Here is an 18832-nt window from a genome sequence, read left to right as displayed (position 1 = left end):
GCCACCCGCCGTGCCAGGCGTTTGATACACCCTATCTCATTTAACCTCACGACAGAGCTCTTTAGATCCCCATTTTACGAGAAAGAAAACAGGGGTTCAGAGAGATCACATATAACACGCCCACGGTCACGCATCACAGAAGTGACAGAATCTGAATCGGGGCACAGGTTTGATGGGCTCCAAAGCTTGAACTTGAATTTCTTCATTACACAAAAACACAATCTACTCTTCTTAGACCCTTTGGAAGCCCTCTCTTCTCCTAGGCTGTCATTTGTTTTAAATCCACCTTTCTTATCTGCAGTAAAAGTCTGTGTCTCGTCCAGTGGCCCCACTTGCTGAGATTAGAGCTATCTGTCCCCAGGGTGAGAACAGGATAAATCCTGTAAACTCCTAATATCCAAGCCAGAGTTACTATTCCCTGGATGTGGGAAATCTCAGATAGGCGGCTTTTAGGAGCGACAAACCCGACCCTGTGGCAAGCACAGCTAGCTTCATCCTTAAAGCAGAAAACCCAGTAGTTAAGGCCATGGGTTTACTGGCTTCCCGCAACTTAATTTTAAAGGCCAACAACGGAGGCATTTCCCAGAAAGCAGAACTAAAGGGGCATCGTGATCTGGCAATCCTTCTGTTTTTCACAATATGCCAAAAGACTCTATGCATATCTGAGGCTGCATATCTGTTCTGAACACACTGTTCAGGCCACCCTGCCAAGCCTTGTCTCATTTCCCTTCTTTGCATTTCAGGAAGCTGGAGGGAAGTCCACTGCCCCCTCCCCAGGGTCACGCAAGACACTGGGAGCAGCCGGATCCGTCTGCAGGCTGTACTCCATCAAGGCCCCTGCCGGCCTTTCCACCTTCTCTTGGCAGCCACACTTTGGTCATTGTTGCTCAACGCTGAACGCACAGTGGAATCAGCTGGGGATACAGAGGCCTGGGTCCCACCCCCAGGGATTCTGATAGATCCAGCCTGGGCATCTGAATTTTACAAACGCCCCAGGTGATTCTAAGATACAGACAGGATTGAGAAACTCTGCCCGGACCACCGTGGGATAAACGATTCCCCTAACACTGAAGTTCATCCCCCCGAACTTTCGTGGCATGCCACAAACTCCCGGGTTTCTCCGCCTTACTCCACCCGGGGCTCTTCTAGAGCAGCTTTGAATCCCGTCTGCTCGCAGGATGACGCCTCCCTGCTCCTCCTCCCTCGCAGCGCCCAGGACCCCAGAAAACTTGTGCCCCGCGCGACCCACCCCCGTCGCTGGGACTTACTTGGTCGCTAGGTGTGCAGACCTCGCAGCAGCAGGGAGCAGCAGACCTCGCAGGGAGCGAGAGCCTGATGCGCCGGGAGGGCGCGAGCGGGAACGCTGAGACTGGGGAACGCCGAGACTGGGGAACGCCGGGCCGGGAGCGCGCGGCGCCCGCAGCTTCACCAGGACCGGGGAGGGAGCAGCCGCGGCACCGGCTGGGAACGGGAACTGGCCCGACCGCAGCGAAGGCCGCGCCCCTGTGGCCGCGCCCCGAGCCTCTGCAGCCTGCGCGGGGAAGGCGAGGCCGGGCCCGGGCAAGCGAGTTGGGGTCGGCGGGGCGGCCGCTCGCCCGGACCGGGCGGGGGAAGCCGGGAGAGGCGGCGCGCAGAAAGTAGCCCGGGGCAGCCGAGAGGGGCGGTCCCTGCCCCAGCAGAGCAGCCACGCCACCGCTCAGGCCGAGCGGGCAGGCCTGAGAGCTCGCCCAGGGGTGACACATCGCGAACTAGACACCAGCTCGGTCTTCGCCTCCGCGAGCCTAGGCCCGTCCCCTTAAATGAGCCAACCGGAGGCAGCAGCACCTGAGCAAGATGGTGAAACGCCTGTTAAAACGTTAACAAGTGCTCCCGGGTGAAACTCGCGTTAAAACGTGACACCTGCTCCCCGGTGAAAAGTAGCTCAAAATCATCAAGCCTTTTACGACAGAGCATATACTTCGATTTACACTTTTTAAAATGTAAGCTTTTCTTCATGTCCTTAAATCTCTTCTTGGCAGTGTACGTTTTATAGTCTATACATTATGCTGTGAAGACCTGTAAGGGACTTTTTAACATGCTAATACCTTTCGCAATAAAATGTTTTTTAAACGTTTTAAATGGAGAATCTACATAAGGCATAACGATGCTATAAATAAGTTGTCACATTCACACTAGAGTACATTCAATCACATGACCACATATGCTCATGAATATTTAGATTACCATCAAAGGCTGCCTTCTGATAAAAGTTTGTTCGTAACTCAAAAGCGAAACTTTGCAAACGTAAACTTGATGGGCTACCTTGTGCAAACTTGTAAGCTCCAATATAGAGATGCTAAAGATACCAATTCCTCCAGTTTATACCCTTACAGGAACCTCTGGTAGAAAAATTACAAAATTTTTCTTTTCTCTAGGATTCTGGATTTTATCTTCCATATCTTTTAAACTCATATTTTCCATATCCTGTTTCTCTGGCTGCATTCTGAATAACTTCTCAGTTGTCTTTCCATCAATGAATTCTTTCGTGGCTATTCCAACCCCGCTGTGTTACTCATCTGTGTTAGGCGGAATACTCCCTACACCTGGAACCTGTGAATATGGCAAAGGAGAATTAAAGTAGCAGGTGGAATTAAGGGTGCAAATCAGCTGACCTTGAGATGGGAAGATAATCATGGACTATTGGTATGTGCCCGATGTAATCACAAGGGTCCTTATAAATGGAAGAGGGAGGAAGAAGAAGGAGAACTAAAGAGATAGCAGCCTGAGAAGGATTTGGCCTGATGTTGCTGGTTTTGAAGATGGAGGAATGGGTCTATGAGCCAAGAAATGAGGGTGGCTTCTAGAAGCTGGAAAAGGCAAGGAAGTGGGTTCTCCAGTAGAGCCTCCAGAAGTAATACAGTCCTGCTAACACTTTGATTTTAGCCCATTGAGACTCACTTTAGACTACTGACCTCCAGAACCGTAAGATAATAAATTTGTGTTGTTTTAAGCCACTAACTTTGTGGTAACTCGTTACAGCAGCAATAGGAAACCAATACACCATCCATTTAAGTTCTTAATTTCAACAATAATATATTTTCTAAGAGTGTTTTGGTTCTATTTCTAATTTTCTTGGTCATTTTTAATAGTCTCCTGTTCTCTACTGATTCCATCACTTAAAAAATTCATAGTTATTTTTGTTTTTAATTAAACTTTTTATTTGGGCTAATTGTAAATTCACATGCAGCTGTAAGAAATAATGCAGAGAGACCCTTATACCCTTAACCCAATTTCCCTTCATGGTAACATCTTGCAGAACCAGGCTGTAGGCATTGGTACAGTCAAAATACAGAACACTTCCACCACTACAACGATCCTTCATATTGCCCTGTTTTATCATACCACTCCCTCATTAACCCCTGACAATCACTAATCTGTTCCCCGTTTCTATAATATGTCATTTCAAGAACATTATATAAATGGAAGCACACGGTATGTACTGGGATTTTGTGATCTTGTTTGGGGATTGTTTTGTTCACTCGGCATAATTCTCTGGAGATTCATCTAGGGCATTGCATATATCAATAGTTCTTTCTTTTTTATTACTGAGTAGTATTTCATGGTGATACCACAGTTTAACCATTCACATGTTAAACAACATTTGGATTATTTCCTGTTTTTGGCTATTATGACTAAAGCTGCTATAGACATTAAACTACAGGTTCATATGCAAACGTAAGTTTTCATTTCCCTGGGATAAATGTCCAGGAGTGCAACTGATAGGTCATATGGTGGTTGCATGTTTAGTTTAAGAAACAGCCAAACTCTTTTCCACAGTGGCTGGACCATTTACATTCCCAACAGCAATGTCTAAGTGATCCAGTTTTGCAACACCTTTGTCAGCATTTGGTGCCGTCACAATGTTTTATTTTAGCCATTCTGATAGGTGTGTAGTGTATCATTATAGTTTTAATTTGCTAATGATGTTGAACACCTTTTTATGTGCTTACTTGCCATCTGTGTCTCCTCTTGGGTGGAATGTCTCTTTGTCTTATTCATTTATTAACTCGACTGTTTGCTTTTTTACTGTTGAGTTTTGAAAGTTCTTTATGTATTGTAGATAACAGCCCTTTGTTAGATATGTGATTTGCAAATATTTTGTCCCACTCCAAGCTTGTCTTTTCATTCTCTTAATAGGATCTTTCACAGAGCAAACATTTTAAATTTTGATGCTCCCTAGCTTATCAGTTTTTCCTGGTATGGATCATGCTTTTGGTATTCAGTCTAAGAACTCTTTGAAAAACCCTAGATGTTAAAGAATTTCTCCTTTCTTTCCCCAAAAGTTCAGTTTTATGTCAGACATTTGAGTTAATTTTGAGTTAATTTTGAAATGAGACTTAAGGTTAATTTTATTATAATTGTTACTTTTGCCTATGGATGTCCAATTGCTGCTACAGAATCACCGTTGAAAAGCTATCTTTCCTCCATTAAATTACCTCTCCACCTTTGTGTGGGTCTATTTCTGGGTTCTCCATTCTGTTCCGTTGATCTGTGTGTTTATCCCTCTGCCAATACCATACAATCTTGAATTGGGTCGATGGATTCCTACCATTTTATTCTTTTTTTTTCAAAGTTGCTTTACCTATTCTAATTCCTTTGCCTTTCCATATAAATTTTAGAAAAATAATCTTGCTGGGATTTTGATAGGAATTGTGTTAAACCTGTATTGGAGAGAATTGACATCTTTATTATATTAAGCCTTCCAAACCATGAACATGGTATGCCTCTCCATTTATTTAGATCTTTGATTTCTTTCATCAGTGTTTTGTAGTTTTCAGTATACAAGTCTTACACATGTTTGGTTAAGTTTGCACTTAAGTATTTCCTTTTAAAAACGTGTATATGTTGTTGGTAAGAATGTAAAATTGTTCAGCCAACGCAGGAAACAGTTTGGCAGTTCCTCAAAAAGTTAAACGTAGAATTACCATATGACCCGGCAATTCCACTCCTAGGTATAAACCCAAAATAAGTGACAAGAGGTACTGAAAAATATATATGTACACACATGTTCATAGCAGCATTATTCACAATAGTCAAAAGGTGAAAACAGTCCAAATGTCCATCAATGGATGGATAAACAAATCGTTATACACATACGATAGAATATTATACAGCCACGAAAAAGAAAGAAGTGTTGATACATGCTACAGTGTTGCTAAGCCTCAAAGATATTATGCTAAGTGAAAGAAGTCAGACATAAAAGGTCATATATTTTATGAGTCCTTTAATATGAAATAACCAGAATAGGTAAATTCATAGGGACAGAAAGTAGATTGGTGTTTGCCAGGGAATGGGGGTGGGGGAGGGAAGAATGGATGTGTGGTTCCTTTTGGGGTGATGGAAATGTTTTGGAAGTAAATAGTGATGGTGGTTGGACAACATTGTGAGTGTATTAAATGCTACTGAGTCGTTCACTTTCAAATGGTTAATTTTATGTTATGTGAATTTCATCACAATTAAAAAGTTACAGTTAAAAAAAAGCAATTGTAAATGGTATTATATTTTTAATTTCCGTGTCCAAGTATATAGAATACAATTGATTTTTGTATGTTTATCTTGTAACCTGTGACCTTGCTGAACTGACTTCTTGGTTCTAAGGGATACTTTTTTATAGATTCCTAGGGGTTTTCTACATAGATAATCATGTCATCTGTACATAGAGACTGTTTCATTTATTTCTTTCCCATCTGTATGCCTTTCATTTCCCTTTCTTGCCTCACTACACTGGTTAGAACTTCCAGCACTATGTTGAATAAGAATAGTGAGAGCAGACATCCTTGCCTTGTCCCCAGTTTTAAGGGAAAAGCATTCAGTCTTTTACTATTAAGTATAATGTTAGCTGTACGTATTTTATAGATGCTCTTTATCAAGTTGTTGATGTTCCCTTCTGTTCCTATTTTTCTGAGGAATTTTTTTTATCATAAATGGGTATTGAATTGTGCCACTTTTATGCGTCTACTGATGTGATCACATGATTTGTAATAATAGTTAAAATACAGTGGATTACTTTGATTGATGTTCAAGTATTGAACCAGACTTGCAGCTCTGGAATAACCCGCCTTGGTCATGGTATAGAATTCCTTTTATGTATTGCTAAATTCTATTTGCTAGTATTTTTTTAAAGAATCTTTGAATCAATATTCATAAGGGATATTGGTCTGCAGGCTTATTTTTGTTTGGTTGGTTTTTTCTACTGTGCCTGGTTTTGGTATACTGACTTCACTAGCTTCACAAAATGAACTGGTAAGGGTTACCATAATGCCCCCTGTCTCTGGTAATTTTCTTTGCCCTGAAATCTACTCTATCTAATATTAATAAAGCCACTCATTCTTTCCTTTGATTAATGTTTGCATCATATATCTTTTTCTATCCTTTTATTTTCAAGCTGCTTATATTGTTATAGTTGAAGTGAGTTTCTTGTAGACAGCATAAATAAGGCTGGGTCATGTTTTTAATCCACTCCACCAGTTTCTGTGTTTTAATTGGTGTCTTGAGATCATTTACACTGAATGTACTTATTGATATGTTAGGGCAGTGGTCTCCAACCGTTTTGGCACCAGGGACCGGTTTCGTGGAAGACAATTTTTCCATGAATGGGGGGCGGATTGTTCAGGCAGTAATGCAAGCGATGGGGGGGATGGTTCAGACAGTAATGGGAATGATGGGGAGCAGCAGGTGAAGCTTCACTTGCTGGCCCACTGCTCACCACCTGCTGTGTGGCCCAGTTCCCCAGGGGTTGGGGACGCCTGTGTTAGGGTTTTGGGGTTTTGTTTTTTGTTTTTACCTTTGACTGCGTTGGGTCTTCATTGCTGCACGCAGGCTTTCTCTAGTTGCGGCAAGCGGGGGCTACTCTTCACTGCAGTGCGCGGGCTTCTCATTGCAGTGGCTTCTCGTTGCGGAGCATGGGCTCTAGGCGCACTGGCTTCAGTAGTTGTGGCACGTGGGCTCAGTAATTGTGGCTCACAGGCTCTAGAGCGCAGGCTCAGTAGCTGTGGAGCGTGGGGTTAGTTGCTGCACGGCATGTGGGATCTTCCAGTACCAGGTTTCAAACCCATGTCCCCTGCATTGGCAGGTGGATTCCTAACCACTGCACCACCAGGGAAGCCCCTATAATTGTTTTAAATAGTACCTCTACACATATTCAGAACCACAACTCACAATATTTTAATTTTTGCTTCAACCATTATGTAAGAAACTCAAGAGAAGGAAACTCTATTGTATTTAACCATACTTTTGCTTACCATGTTATTTTTTTCCTTTCTGATGTTTCCAAGTTCCTTCTTTTATCATTTCCTTCCTGTTAAGAGAACTTCCTTCAGTCATTCTTTCAGGGTAGGTCAGTTGGCCACAAATTTTCCTTTTTTTCCTTCATCTGAGAATGTCTTGATTTTTCCCTTCATTCTCAAAGGCTATTTTCACTGGATTCTGGGTAGACGGTCCTTTTCTTTCAGCACTTGAAAAATGTGCCACTTCCTTCTGGTCTCCCTGGTTTCTGATGAGAAATCTGGTGTAATTGAAATTGTTTTTCTCCTGTAGGTAAGGTATCATCTCTTACTTGCTGCTCTCAAGAATTTTTGTCTTTAGTGTTCAGAAGTTTGACTACAATGTGTCTGGTGTGGTTTCCTTTGGGTTTATGTTTGGAGTTCACTCAGATTTTTCTTTCCTTTTTAAATGTTAATTACTATTTATTAGACAACAGCTGTATACCAGCCATTGTGCTGGGCATTTTATGTACACTGTTGCTAATCCCACCCACAAACTTGGGAGTTAGGTGTCTGTTAGGTTAAAGCATGTGAGACTGTCATGGCTTCATTAAACTTCTTTAATCTGTAGGTTTGTGGCTTTTGCCAAATTCAGAATGTTTAAACCATTATTTCTTTGGTCACTTTTTCAGCCTGTCCTCTCCCCTCTCCTTCTGAGACTCCCACGACACAAATGTTAGATCTTCTGTTATATCCCCACAGGTCCCTAAGGCTCTGTTTTGTTTTTTGGGTTTTTTTCAGTCTGTTTTCTCTCTGCTTTTCAGACAAGGTTAATTTCTATTGTTCTGTCTCCCAGTTCACTGATTCTTTCCTCTGTTCCCTCCATTCTGCTGTTGGACCCATCCTCTGAGTTTTTAATTTCACTGTAATTTTACTGTATTTTTCAGTCCTAAAGTTTCCATCTAGTTCTTCTTTATATCTTCCATTTCTTTACTGAGAATGTTTGTGTTTTCATTTGTTTCAAACACACTCCTCATTGCTCACTAAAGCATTTTTATGATGTCTGCTTTAAAATATTTGTCAAATAATTTTAACATATCTGTCATTGTCTGTTTTGGCATCTACTGATTGTCTTTCTTCATTTAGTTTGAGATCTTCCTGGTTCTTGGAATGATGAGTGATTTTTCAGTTGAAGCCTGGACATTTTGGAAATTATGAGACTCTGGATCTTATTGAAATCTCCTATTTTAGCCGGATTACTCTGAAACCATTCCAGCAGAGGAAGGTGTGGGCCACTGCCTCGATACTGCTAAATGGAGGTAGAAGTTCAGGTTCTCACCCAGCTTCTGGTGTCACCCAAGGGAGAGTCCACCTTGTTACTATGGAGGGGAGGTAGGAGCCTCAGCTTCCCACTAGGTCTCCACAGATACCTCCTTGGCTGGGAGGAGTAGGAATGCCTCATTACTGCCCCCTACATGGCCTTCACTGACACCACAGGGAAGGGTGGCTTTGTTACCACCAGGCAATAAAGTCCTAATCTGTCACTTGGTCTCCTCTGACACCACCCAGCAGGGACAGGGAGGGGCACCTTGTTACTGCCAGATGGGGTTTTAAGTACAGGCTCCTCACATGGTCTCCACTGACACTACTGGTGGGGGGGAGGGGGGAAGGGGAGTGATTGTTACTGCTGGGCGGCTCCCTACTCAGCCTTTTCTGACACTACCCTGGCAATGCTGGTGGGGGACAGGGTTAGGGTGCCTTGTTACAACCTGGCAAGGGTGGAAGTTCAGGCTTCCCTCTTGAACTTTTGCTGGCTTGGGTGGAGGTGAGGGTTCTAGTTTTTCTCCATGGTGTTTGGCTGGGGTAAAGCACTTATTCTCTGAGTTTTATCTGGCTAGACTGTCCATTTCCCAGTCCTTTGGCTAGAGAGCAGCTTTTCTTGTTTTGTTTGTTTGTTTTTCATCTCTGCTCATGCTCATTGGTGCTTTCAGGTTGCTGGCTTCTTCAGCTAGAAGTCTGAGATGCATGAGGCAGAAGAAAATCCAGAGAATTCAGCACCATGTCATGCCTTGGGTCCTAAGGTCTCTAGCTGTTCTGCTTGTTTTATATATTATGTTCAGGGATTTTAGTTGTACTTAACTAAAGGAATAGGGAAGAGTATGTCTATTCCATCTTCCCAGAAGTCAGTCTCCAAATATAGTTATATTCTGTTTTTGATCATTTCAATATCCTGAAACCTTAGGGATGTAAATTTGTTTTTTCTGTTCTCATTCATAGTGTATCATTTTCCTTATTATCATCTTTTAAATTTTTAAGTGGAAAACCTGAGAACCTGAATTAGGATCGCTTTCTTCAGAGAGGACTTGCATCTATCTCTGCTGGGAGCCACCAGGCTTACTAACTGGGGACTGTTTTAGTTCTCTTCAAGGGTCCTGGTTTCATACAGAATTCTCAGGTTCAGTTTTCCTGTCCTGCAAGGGTTAGTCATCAAATTCTGGGGCTATTATTGGCAAGGATATCTGGGCCATTTGTTTACCATTACTGTCTAGCCTTTCAGCTCACTTTATCTTCTTTCTTTTTGTGGGAGAGGGGCTGGTACAACTTCAAGATTTTCCTTATTTTCTTTCAAGCCCAGAAATGCTTTTCAAAAAACTATGTTTGCTATAGTATATCCAGGAGCTGGTTGTATTGTGGTTAGAGGGCCAAAATCACTGGTAGAAATGGAAATTCCTTACATATGACATTTGCTAGTACTACCTAGAAAACAACTGGAAAAATAGTCATGATTAACAGATTTTTGTTAAAAGGCCAGACATGAAGATTTTACTGTTAACGTTTTAAATTCCTTAATGAAAGCTGTCATTTTAGGTAGGAGAGACAGATTTTAGAATAATATGCAATTTTTAGTACCTACAGCACAACTGAGCCTTGCTTACTATATTACCATAACTGTGTTCTGGGTCACAGACAAACTTGGTCTTTTGGGGAGGAGTTAACAACTATCGAAAACTGGAATACTGGAGGGTATACTTGAAAACAGTGGGGTGTAACAGCTATGAAACATGGTCAAACCTGTAGTCTATGGCTCAGCCTCACTACAGAATTGCAGCTGTAGCTGAAAAGTCCTTTGGTCCTTCTTCCCAAGAGGAAAAACCAAATCTTTGTTTTATGCTGCTGTGGCTTGTTCCCTCTCATTCTAATAACCTGTTTGGAAGGTCCAGCTCACTGCATTCCACAGAGACATAAGAGAATTTTTGATAACCAGTGTTGTTTTATTCATGACTCTTCTTTCTTCCACTTATTCAGTGAGTAAATTTAAGAAGGTGACCATTTCTTGGTAAGCCAAGAATCAAATTTCAGCTTCCAGGAAACACATTTCCCTCATAATCGTGACCCTTCTACTTTAAAGTCTTGTTCCAAGGATAGCTCTGTGCAAACTTAATTCTTCAGTAAGAACAATAATGATTGCTAATACTTATTATATGCCAGGCTCTGTTCTAAGCTTATTTTTATATATATATATATATATATATACTCCTCAAAACAATCCTAAGACATAGATATTTGGACTGTCCTCAGTCTGCAGGCAAGGAAGCTGAGGCACAGTCATATAATCCAAAGTTTCCCAGCTAGAAAGTGCTGGAACTGACAGTCAATCCTCGGCTGTCTGGTTACACAGTCTGTGCAGTTATCCTTTAGTATAGATTGGCTATAGACCAAGACCAGATCCAGTATGTGTGATGATGTGAGTCTCTCTAACAAAATGAAATGTAGTATTTTAGTAGGGACTATAGGTGAAACCACAAATACATTTATTCCTCTAAGAACAGTATGCCATCTTTTAAAGTTTGAAGTTGTTATAATCAATTGCTTCTGCAGTTTGCTTGCTCTTAGTAAGCTGACTAAGAAAAAAATCCCAGAGCAGAGTGATTTACCAGCACCATCCTTAAGTTGCAAATCTACCCTTTATCACAGAGCAAAAATACACTTCAGATCAACTCAATAAAATAACTTTAAGGGTTCACAGAAGGAATACTCACATCTACTTGTCATGCATTCCAATGCCGCAAGGCCCCCTTTTCAATTGTCTAACTCCTATCCTGGCCTTTTTATAGCCTGAAAACAAGGAATCACCCAAGTGAGATACCCCTTCAGAACACTGTTGAAAATATATTAAACAGAGAGATATCCCAGATTCCCGTTCTAAATGTTAAAAATGTATTAGCATATAGAGAAAATATCTGTAGACGTATTCTATTAGGTTCTAATGAGTTTTTGCTTCCCCCTTTTTGATAATGTCTTCAATTTCTTCTGAGACCTTTCCTTTGTAGTCATTTGGTTCTATTGCGTTTAACTTCTTTTGATAGTCCGGTGGCAAACCATTCTCTTTTGCACCCAGGCAAATCACCTAGAAATGGTTAAAATAAACAAAAAACCCTTTAGTTAGGAACATAATTTAATTTAGTACACCACAGCTTTATTTGTAGTATCAAAGTATGAAATATTAGCTTTCCGATAACTCTGGAATAAACAATTCTAGAACAAAATGGAGGGATAGTCATTCCTCTCACAATGAGCAGGAATGTGCAGGGAGTTTTCAAAGCCACAAGATCCACGCTTACGGAAGAGCAATTGTACTCAGTAATATGATTTAAAATGTTCTTATATTAAGAGAAAAACTTATCGTACAGAATTTGCATGATTTTTTAAGAAACAAACACCATTCTCCAAAACAATTTCCAGTTTACAGGCAGCAGTTGTAGTTGAATCCTGGAGTCTACTCTACCTCTGAATTAGACGTGAGGGAATAAATAGCAAGTGTGTCCAGTGGTACTTCCCAGATCCATACCAGGCTTAATTCCTCTAGGGTCCTTCTAGAAAATTCCAGATTAGGCCCAGGAACTGGGTCACCCTCTCCAGGTATCATGTCCTGACTGGGCCTGCCAACAGGTACCTAAGTTTGGGTTTCTGAAAAGGGATGTTGGACTCTCTATCCTGAATTCTTTTCTGGTGCTTGAGGGAGTGGTATCCCTGATTCTGAAAAGCAGTGTGACTTATTTTTCCCTCCATCTGGAAATGGAAAACATTTCAGCAGTAGGAAATATATTTTTTACCTACAAAAATGAATCTTGGTGTTCATGAAATACTGTTTTATGGAGGAAGAAAAAAATGATTATAAAAGCATGGGTATAGAATAACTCTACAAAAAATACACACATACATGCTATTTTCTACTTTAAAAAAGTAAAAAACATGTCTAGAATTATGACTCAAATACATTTCTACAAGCTTTTTTCTAATAAATGAAGTTTTAGGGACATATTTCTATCATTATAAATAAATCTGAACATTTAGTTATTCGGTAAATAAATATCATTTTTGTATTAAAAAACATTTTGATTAAAATGAATTGTACATGTAGAATTTAAAACACACAAAACCTTTTAAAAACAAGATATTCTTTAGTTTAGCTCAGTAAAAATTAACAAAGTCTTTGTAAGTAGTTAGTTAAAAGCATACCTTTTTATACTGGGGTGATGGGGGAACACGCTCATAATTTGTCATCTGATAACTTCGACAGGTTATTTCTTTTCCTTCTTGAGTAGAAACATTAACTTCTATTGGGACATACATTCCACTTTTAACCCCTTCTTGCCTGAAACCAGAACAGTCAAATTTTAATCATACTTGACTTAGCCAAGTTAGTTTACCAGATTAAAAATTTTAACTATTTATGGATGTACTTGCTCCCTGTATATTTTGGGATAGAGCAGAAGTATCACCGCATCAAAAGGAAGTTTAGCCTTTCAGTTAGAAAGCTGGAGACTTACTATTACTGGGTATGCTTCTAATAGACCTCTATATTTAGCCTATCTGAAAACATGCTTCAGTGTAGTTATTTCAAGCTTTGTGACACTGAAACATTGCTCTCTAGGCTACAAAAACGACTGTGTGCTGACAGCAAGAGAATATCCACCCAGAGAAAAGTAGAGAGGATGGCTCATTCCTGTTTGCAAGTGAAGTAAAGTATTAAGCATGTCAGATGATTGTCTGCTCTTCTCAAATCCTACTCTTCTCTGCCACTTTCTTTGCATTAAATGCTCTGCCACACAACTCTTGAGTTCTATTTATAAAGCGCATCAAAGCATTTCTAATATGTTTTGAAGTTTTTACAAATGATTATTACTGTTTTTACTGATTCAACTGCCACCTTAAAGAATTATTTTTTAAAAACTAATAAAAACTGAGCTGTTGAAATCAATAAAAGTATATAACAATTACAAAAATCTTCATGCCTTCTCACAATATGAAACTACAAAGATATTTTTATTAAAAAACAAATAGAATGAAAATAAGGACTTCCATCAATTATAGAAGAGATTACAAATGTCTCCCCAAATCTCAATCAGAGAGTGTGACCCTTCTAGGCTTTTCTTTTTAGGAATGAACATTATACCTTTTAGGTTAACTCTAAAGTATAAAGAATATGTCCGTAGTATATGGTTTTGAAAAACCAACACATATATACACATCCTTGCATATGATCCACTTTCTAAATTAGTAATTATTTAACTTTTAATTAGAAGTCACCTACTTATCTAGAGAACTTAAATTGCTTTTGTTCATTTTCCATACTACTCCCCATACTTCATCGCCAGGACTTTCAAAAATGGTGGCTATACCTCCATGCCAAGTTTCACTAGTTTTGCCTTGGGGATTGCCAAAGTCAAGCTTAAAATCCTACAAAGGAAACCAAAGTGATATGATCAGTATCCACGTGAACCAAAATTTCCTTCTTCAAAATAAAAAAAGATTTACCTTGAACTCCATGCAACTAAAACAAACTTTGAGTTCCTTCTGTTAAAAACACAAAAATAAACAACCAAGGACCCAGATCTCAAGGACTATGATTTTTCATATTTTTCTTTAAAAATGAACTGTACACTGAATATGTACACGTATCTCACCATAAACAAGAGGCTTAAAAGGGAAAATAAATCCCATAATCCTGAGGCCTTAACACAGCTATCTTTATTTTTGAAAACTACTTCCCAGCCCGCTTACATAGATTTTAACTTAGAGACAATCATAGTGTACATAATTGTTGAAGCTGGGTGATGGCTACCTAAGGGTTATAACATTCTTCCCACTTTTATGTATGTAAGTGTATCCTATTAGCATTATTTTTTTTTGTCCTAAGGGAGTTGGCATTTGAGGGTGATCTGTGCACTCATAAATTTAATATTCCTGAATTGTATTAACATATCTATAATAATGATAAGAGCAGCTAACACTTACTGGAAAATTACTGGGTTCTATACACTGTGCTATGAGCTTTATATGGACTTTTTAAAAATCCTGTCAACAACTTTTTATACCCATTTAACAGAAAGAAAAACTGTGGCTTAAAAAGATTAAGCAACTTGCCTAAGGTCTCACAACTAATAAGTAATGGAGTCAAGGTTTCGAGTTTAGTTTCCTCCCTCACAGAGATGAGTAATCAAAGGACACAGCCAGGAAGATTAAAAATCCTTACTTGGCTGTTTGGTCTAAGAAGATTTCTTTCCATCTTTCCAGAGCTTAGCTTCCTTAATGATTAAAAAAAAAAAAAAAGGTTAGACTAGACAATAAATCTAAGGTTTATATTTTATCTCTGTCACCTTTATTTTCTTAAAAACCTGTCAGAATTTCACAAAAATGGTCGGTTTGAGTGACCCGTACCTTCAATTGGTATACTGGATGTTCTAGGACCAGGTATGCCTGACAGGACATCAGGGGATCTGATAAAAGTTACAACCACACTAGGAACTGGTTGTCTATTGTTAATCCAATAGACAATTTTCATTCCTTGTCTTGCTCTACTTCTCAGCTGCTTCTGACATCATTAACCACCAGGTCTTGATCTGTCTCCTTTCTTTTAGGCTGTTCCTTGATCTCCTCAATCCCCTTTGCCAACTCCTTCTCCACTACCTGGTCTTTAAATGTTGGGAGTTTCTGAGGGCTCAGTTTAGGCCCTTTTCTCTGTTCAGCAATTTGCTCAGGACACTCTCATCCCCTCCAATGGCTTCAAATACCATCCAATATTCCAGTCGTCTTCTAATCCAGCTCAGATCTCTCCTCTGAGCTTCAAAAGTGCTTAGAATATAGTGAGTATTTAATGAATGTTCACTAATATTTTTCTGCTCACTTGGATATACAACAAGCGTCTCAAACTCAGTACTGCTGACCCTTGAATAACACGGGTTTGAACTACACAGGTCCACGTACACGTGAATTTTTTTCAATAAATATAGCATCTATATTTTCCTTTTACATATCATCAAATTAACTAAGTATGGGGAAAAATTCGAGTAGAGATTAAAATAGAGAATATGTGGTATCAAAAGAACTAGGGTCTGAGTCCCGATTCTATCCAAACTTTTTCAGCTTCCTGCCCTTGGGTGAGTCATGTATCAATTCCTTTGTTTTTGAGGTAGAGATGGCAGTTCTGATTTTCGGCTGGGTGAAGGGTCGGCACCACTAATCCCGGCATTGTTTAAGGGCCAAATACATGTCCAAACTGAGCTTGATTTTCCCTCCCAAACTAATTCTCCTCTTCTTTTCACAAACATCACCGTCATCTACTCTGTTGCGTCAAAAACCTTAGTCATCCCCATTATCTCCTCTTCCTTTCACAATCAATCACCAAGGCCTAACAGTACTCACTCCTAAATATCTCCCAAACCCAGCTACCCTCCACTGCTACCACTGCAGGGTACCATTATCTTTAGCATGGACTGCTGCAAAAGCTTCCTAACTGGGCTCCCTACATCCACTGCTCCCAATCCATTTTCCATAGCAACCAGAACCAGCTTTCAAAGATGTAAATCTGATGTTTCATTTGCTTAAATTTGGCAGAGGTCCTCTCATTGGTCTCAAGATAAAGACCCAAGCCTTCTCTGGCCTCTGTGGTCCTGTAAAATGTGGCCCTTCCCGACCTCTCTAGTCTTCATGCTACACCCTCTCCTCACACACTAGATTCCAGCCACACTAGCTGGAAGGTCCAGCTTTTTTCTTTCCTGAGGTCTTTGGTCCCTGCTGTTCATTCTATCTGTTTGCTTCCCCCCTCCCCAGTCATTCAGGTCTCAGTTTAAAAGTCACATTTTCAGGAATGGCTTTACTGAGCATCCCGGTTAGGTCAGGTCCCCAAGTCATACACTTCCATAGCACCTTGAATGGATCCTTTAAAAAAAAAAAAAAAGATTTCACTTTTTTTTAGAGCAGTTTTAAGTTCAGAACAAAACAGAGAGTAAGGTATAATATATCTCCTTTTAAGACTGACCATACCTGTGATGGAATAATCATTTGCTTGATAGCTCTTTGCTGCATTCCAATTATAAACCATCTGAACTTCTTTCCCACGTTTGGGGAATTCCCTGCCTTATGAGTTTGGGGGCAGACAGTGTTCAGAGCCTGACTCCCATTTTTGAAGTTTCAAATGCCAGAAGTTGGTTCTCCCAGCTTTTCTTGAAGTCAGGGCATGGGCACGTGGCCAAGACTTAGCCAATCAGGACACCCACCTAGGGCTTTGAATTAGAAACTAGTGACCCAGGGCAGCAAAAAAGTCCACCTTGGTGGTGGCAACCAGATTTGGGTTTCAGGAACTCGGAGATGTAGTGAGAGTAGCAGGCAGGGTCCAGCGCAGGTGATGCACAATGCAACGTCCATGTTTACCAAGCTTAGCGGCGATGCAACAGTGGCCTCCTGGGCTGGTTCTGTTGGTGTGATACTGGCTGTTTTAGAGCTTCCCTTTTATGCCTGCTTGTTTTGTCAGCTTTGTGGTCCTACCTTCCTGGTCATTCTGTGAGCTCTTCAAACGGCCTTTCAACACATTCTTTTTCTGCTTGAATCAGCCACTTCTGTTGCTTGCTACTAAGAACCCTGACAACGATAGCAGAGACCATGTTTGTTTGGTTCAACAATGTCAAAAGGCTTTGTACATAACTTGTTCGAGTGTCTCTCCTATAGATTGGGAGGTCCTGAAAGCAGCCAGGTTTACTCAATCATCTTTGTATCTCCAGGTAAGTGCTGGAAGAATAAGCCCTAAATGAATAAATGGACTGTACTAAGAGCAATGATTCTTACCAAGGCAAGCGAAGGTTCATCCAGCCACTTGATTTTACTGAGCACAGCCCTTACTGTGAATAAGAAACGGCTCCAGCTTTCAGGACCTCTCAGATCGGGAGCAAAAGGCAGGTAAATGGATTTTTACAAAACCAGGTGACAAGTCCTGGAGCAAAGTGGGGTACAGAACAGAAAGCAACTGATTCCCTGACTTGGGTCAGAGAAGGCTTCTCAGAGGGACCAACCGAATGGATTCTGTGATGATGCCCCTAAATCAGTGGCCAAGGGAGAGGCGCTGGGATCTGGGCAGAACGCGCAGCTGGTGAGAACGTCAGGAGAGAGACGTCAGGGTAGCCTGGGAGGCACAGGTGCCAGAGTAGCACAGCTCAGCAGGGGTCAAGCACAGGGCTGAGGGCGAGAGCGACCGGCCCGGGGTCGTGCAAGGAACCCTGATGTACTTTGAGCAGAAAGAGCTGCATTCCCGGCCCAGTGCTGCCAACAAGCGGCGAAGAGAAAGCGAGTTCTCGAAATCCTGGCTCCCTCGTCTGCAGAGGGGGGCAGAGGCCATCGCAGGGGCCAGAGGCCATCGCAGGGGCCAGGAGGAGAGCACTGACCTGCAGGCGGGCCACGCTGCAGAACACGGCCGAGGGGTTTCGGAGGTGGATCCGCTCCGTCAGCAGGTTGCTGCCATAGGCGAAGTAGAGAAAATTCTCCCCTTCCTGGCTCCGGAGGTCCTCGCCGCCCGAGTTCGCCATGTCCCGCCGGACGCCTGCACGGACCTGGGATCTGTAGCAGGAGAGTGAGGCGAGGACGAGCATAGCGCGGTGGCCGACGACCCCAGCCCAGGAAGCGCGGCGCCGCGCAGCCTTAGAGCTTAGGGGAAAGGCGGGAAGCTGGGGCCGGGCGAGTCATCTGCGACCACTCTTCTGAATGGCTGCCAGTACCCAACGCTGTGAGTTGCTCCCTCTGATTGGCCAGCCCACCGCCTCCTCTTCGCTCGCTGCTAGGACTTTGCAATACTCTGCCCTGAGGCGACCCAGGGCTGATTCCACATTGGACCCGCTCCTCTGTTGTCCCGCCCCCGTGTTCAAGGCTCCCTCTGATTGGCTCCCTCTTCGCGGGGACGGGTCAGGTCCCCCATTTGTGGGTCGTAGCTCGCCCGTCCTGGCCAGATTTTCTTACCTTTGGGTGGCTCCTGCGTGGTTCACTGGCAGTGTGTGCTCTTTAGGGAATTTTTGGTCCATTTAAGATGAAACAGCAGCTCTGGCCATGCCCCCCACGGTCCATAACCCAGCAGGTCGTCCCTGTCCCGCTCTCTGCTTTTGGAGTCGGGACGTATATTCACCCCCACACGCTGGTACCCGCACCCCTAGCCCTGATCACCTCCCTGATACCTTTTCTAAGGACGCTTGGCTTCCTGGAAAAGCTCCTCTGAGTGTCAGGGGCTCCCTTCCCCGGTGGAAGTAGCGTGCAGCGTTCAAATCACG

General features: G+C 41.8%; 2 protein-coding genes across 4 annotated transcripts in view; both read right to left on the bottom strand.

The window, feature by feature from the left end:
- The window catches only part of NOD1 (nucleotide binding oligomerization domain containing 1), a 91914-nt gene extending 90160 nt beyond the window's left edge, over positions 1 to 1754 (bottom strand). The window contains exon 1 of one of the 3 annotated variants that reach the window (XM_027102277.1): positions 1269 to 1754. The gene's annotated coding sequence lies outside the window, so the exon portion shown is untranslated. The remainder of the gene's footprint in view (positions 1 to 1268) is intronic. The other 2 variants (XM_027102276.1, XM_027102275.1) reach the window with 2 other exon arrangements.
- An 8287-nt stretch (positions 1755 to 10041) lies between these two features.
- Positions 10042 to 18691, bottom strand: GGCT (gamma-glutamylcyclotransferase). Its single transcript, XM_027102273.1, has 5 exons — positions 18528 to 18691; positions 17960 to 18131; positions 13837 to 13982; positions 12762 to 12897; positions 10042 to 11649 (listed from the first exon to the last, which is right to left on the bottom strand). Exons 1-5 carry the CDS (start codon positions 18587 to 18589, stop codon positions 11506 to 11508), a joined length of 660 nt encoding a protein of 219 aa, XP_026958074.1. The 5' UTR covers positions 18590 to 18691; the 3' UTR covers positions 10042 to 11505.
- Between the last annotated feature and the right edge of the window lie 141 nt (positions 18692 to 18832).

The sequence above is a fragment of the Aethalodelphis obliquidens genome, unplaced genomic scaffold (genome assembly GCF_003676395.1).
Source record: "Aethalodelphis obliquidens isolate GAN/ISIS:26980383/991018 unplaced genomic scaffold, ASM367639v1 scaffold5, whole genome shotgun sequence".
In the NCBI taxonomy this organism is placed as follows: Eukaryota; Metazoa; Chordata; class Mammalia; order Artiodactyla; family Delphinidae; genus Aethalodelphis; species Aethalodelphis obliquidens.
Note: the sequence above shows the minus strand (reverse complement) of the source record. Positions and strands in the feature narration are given on the sequence as shown.

Coding starts and splice junctions, on each gene's coding strand:
- GGCT (XM_027102273.1), bottom strand. CDS start 18,589: ATGGACCAAAAATTCCCTAAAGAGCACACACTGCCAGTGAACCACGCA. Junction 13,983..17,959: donor GCAGCGTGGCCCGCCTGCAG/GTCAGTGCTCTC, acceptor TTTCCTTTGTAG/GATTTTAAGCTTGACTTTGG. Junction 11,650..12,761: donor CATCACCCCAGTATAAAAAG/GTATGCTTTTAA, acceptor AACCATTTCTAG/GTGATTTGCCTGGGTGCAAA.